At 53.5% G+C, this 3,586-nt stretch overlaps 1 protein-coding gene across 1 annotated transcript; it reads left to right on the top strand.

Moving 5' to 3' along the window:
- Nucleotides 1-276: 276 nt before the first annotated feature.
- EAH_00064980 (hypothetical protein) lies at nucleotides 277-3,542 on the top strand (the record flags this gene model as incomplete). The annotated part of the gene is made up of 3 exons (XM_013392908.1): nucleotides 277-1,764; nucleotides 1,971-3,032; nucleotides 3,260-3,542. Coding segments are annotated over 3 exons (2,833 nt in total), but the record flags the coding sequence as incomplete, so codon positions are not given.
- Between the last annotated feature and the right edge of the window lie 44 nt (nucleotides 3,543-3,586).

Here is a 3,586-nt window from a genome sequence, read left to right as displayed (position 1 = left end):
CACCAGCTTGGGGCTGGGTGCGAGGCTGTTGCTGTGATCCTGGCCCACGCCCTCGGCGAGGGGTCGGGGATCAGTTCCATTATTCGGGGTTTTCTTTGGAACGATACGGGAACTGGAATATATATTGGGTTGTTAACTGTGTTTATAGTGGTTTCAGCGAGAAGCATAGGCTAAGAGCCGGATAATAGCGTGGGCACCTATTCTGTCTAACCTAGGGGTCTATCGTAGTAATAGTGCAGGCGGCTTGCACTACAGCCTCCCTCTGCCGGCAGCGAGATGGCGCGTGATACCGACAACAGCCGAGAAGTGGATGACGGAGTATCTCTTGAGGACAGTCAATCCGTCACAAAGGTTAAGTTGCCACCGTGGTGGTGGGAGCTCGTTGTCAATGAGGGCTCCAAAATGGAAGGAATGTTGTGCACCGTGGGCACACCGGCCGTACTACCCGTGGAGGTGGTAGGGCATTCCTGTGACGCGCTCCTGGACACTGGAGCCTCACGCAGTTTCATCAACCCTCGATTGGTTGAAGCCTTGCAACTGAAAGTGAGGAAACTTTCGGATGTGTGTGCATTTACCGTAGCGAACGGTGCTCAGCTGCGTATTGATCGAACCGTGAAGAACTTGACGGTCTGGTGTGGACGTGAATGTTTTACCGGCGATTATCTAGTGGGCCCAGTTCCCTATGATATAGTCCTAGGATTTGATTGGTTGACGAAACATAAAGTTGCCTGGTACTCCCAACCGGATACGTTGAGAACGTATCTGGATGGTAGGTTCTGTGAATTGCCCCTAGTGCACATACACATGGACAAACGAACTGAAGACGGTCTCCAAACCGCGCCCAAACGGACTCTAGCAGAAGACGCGTACGATCTTCTGGCTGGGCAGGTGGCTGAAATGACTGAAGCGGAGGCCGCTGCCCTTCTACGGTCGCTTCCCAAGCGAACTAAGCAACGCACCACGCCTGGAAAGAAAGTGCCTATTCAAGCCTTGATCGAACAAGCACGAACCAACACCACTGGATTACGAACTTCACTACACGGTATGAATATGATATTGGCTTTGCCCAAAGTTGACGGATCCGTTGCCCTTAGGATACCTGCGGAACAACAAGGCGTCTTGTGCTGTGCCATTATTAGCCTTGACAATTCACAGACAGCGGAAGTCCTCCCTACACCTTCAGCAGATATTACGCATACCTCGGATGATGAAGACTCGCCATGGCATACAGCCAAGCTGGACTTCACACTTTTCGACACGTGGATGCAGTCACCCGAGTCCCAGGACCTCCCACGGGAGAAACGTGGAGAGCTGCAGACACATAGAGGAGTTTTCCCTGACAACCTGCCACCAGGCTTACCACCCAAGCTCCCGCACGATCACCACATCATATTAGCCCCTGGCAAGCTCCCAGCTAAATCGGTTATATACCGTATGACTCCTTATCAGCTTCGATTTCACAAGCAGGAAATCGCCAACCTGTCAGCACATTGTTGGATCGGTCCCACGTATTCCCCAATCTGCACGCCTGCGATCATGGTCGATAAGAGGGATGATGGTACAGGCGAGCGTAAGATGCGAATGGTGGTTAACTACCAAGCCCTAAATGCACCTACGGTCGCACCTGACTTTTCGTTACCTCCGATCCAAACGATCTTGGAGATGCCGGGCGGCGCCAAATATTTTTCCACTCTCGACTTAGAGGCAGGCTTCCACCAGATCCGCATGGCCAAAGCGGATCGCTGGAAGAGGGCGTTCCGTTCAGTCTTGGACCTGTTCGAATACAGAGTCTTTCCGTTCGGCCTGATGGGTGCTCCCACTACCTTTCAAGCCAATATAAATGCCTACTTGTAGCCCTTGCTAGGCCACGGTGTTAGTGCATACCTTGATGACGTTCTCATATATTCCGTTTATCTTCCTACTCGCGTTGCTCTCCTACGCAAGTGTTGCGCATCTTTCTCACAAATCAGTTTTACCCGAAATTTCGCAAGTGCCAGTTCGCGCGCCAGGAACTTACGTATTTGGGATATACCATCGGCGCAGAAGGGATAAAACCTGCAGCAGACAAGATTGATGCAATCCGGGTGTGGCCAGAAGTGCTGGAGAACGAGACGCATGCACGGCAGTTCCTTGGTGCTGTTAATTACTGTCGTATGTTCATGGGTCCCGATTATGCTGGCACTTCCCGCCCCCTTGTTACCATGACTCGCAAAGGCCCCCCCTTTCACTGGACAGCCGGATACACCCAGGCGGTTCGCCCCCTCAAGCAGCGTCTCATTGATAATACCACCCTCCAGGTCCCAGACACCTCTAAGCCTTTTGAGCTCTACACCGATGCCTCCTGCTACGCCATTGGCGGCGTACTCGAAGAAGCTGGACTGCCATTTGGGTTCCTCAGTCAGGCCACGACCCCCGTTCAACAGAAATATTCGATCTACGATCAAAAACTGTTGGCACTAGTCACAGCCCTCGACAAGTGGTCTCACCTACTACGCGTCGGTAAGGTTACCGCATTCACCGACCATCAAGGTCTTACCGACTTACGGAAGCTCCAGACGTCCAAGCCCTTGCGGGGACGCTCTGCCCGGTGGTTAGGTTTCCTCGCGGAGTTCCCTGATCTCACTATCACCTATCTACACGGTGCGCGTAATACGGTGGCCGACGCGTTGTCGCGTCTTCCTTGTCATTCCTCTTCACAACCGTCCCCCCCGCCTAGCCCATATTTGCCTCCTCTCTCGGGGTCCTTGGCTCCGCTCATGTTGGCTCCTGCACACCCAGATCCAGCTCTTCACTGCCGGGGGAAGCAGACCAACTACCGGCAGCTGGCTGGCATTCGTCGTCGCACGCCTCGGGCTCGTCCGCAGTCTCCTCCCGTTGCGCTCAAGGCCAGCGAGTTCTCTGCTGAAGGCACCGAGCCATCCGTCATCCTCCCAGTGCAGCCCGCCGATTCCGTAACCCTGGATTGGCCGGCAGCTTATGCGAAGTGTCCCGTTTGCCGAGTCCCCTACAACACGGCGGTCCAGGCAGTCGGTGTAACCGTCCAGGTGGAATTCCGCAATCGCCTGCTAGCCTTCAGATTTGTCACCCCTTTCCTCCGCGTTTGTATACACGGCTTATGGCGTATACGTGTTCCGCAGTTTCCTGAGTTCCTTACACACATTCTATATAACCATCACAATCACGTAACAGCAGGGCATCGGGGTCAGAAGAAAACTCTCTTATCTCTCAGCAAGCTTTATTATTGGCCCGGCATGCGCAGTTACACTACCGCGCCTCTAAGTCCCTCAACCAAAAGCCTGCCGGTCTTCTCCAACAGTTAATTATTCCCTCCCGTCGCTGGAGCCACGTCAGCTTGGATTTCATTACCGAACTCTCGCTTACGAAGACGGGACATGACTCTATCTTTGTGTTGGTTGACTCCCTTAGTAGGGTGGCACACTTCGTCCCCGCGAAAAAAACATTCACAGCCGCAGATACAGTGGATGTTCTCGCCGGTCGCCTTATTCGTTATCATGGGCTACCAGAGGCCTTCATTTCGGACCGTGATCCACGTTTCCAATCAGATCTATGGCAGCAGCTGTGTACG

This window comes from Eimeria acervulina, genomic scaffold (assembly GCF_000499425.1).
Source record: "Eimeria acervulina Houghton genomic scaffold, Eah_scaff2084, whole genome shotgun sequence".
Lineage (NCBI taxonomy): Eukaryota > Apicomplexa > Conoidasida > Eucoccidiorida > Eimeriidae > Eimeria > Eimeria acervulina.
This window is presented reverse-complemented; position numbering and strand designations above follow the sequence as displayed.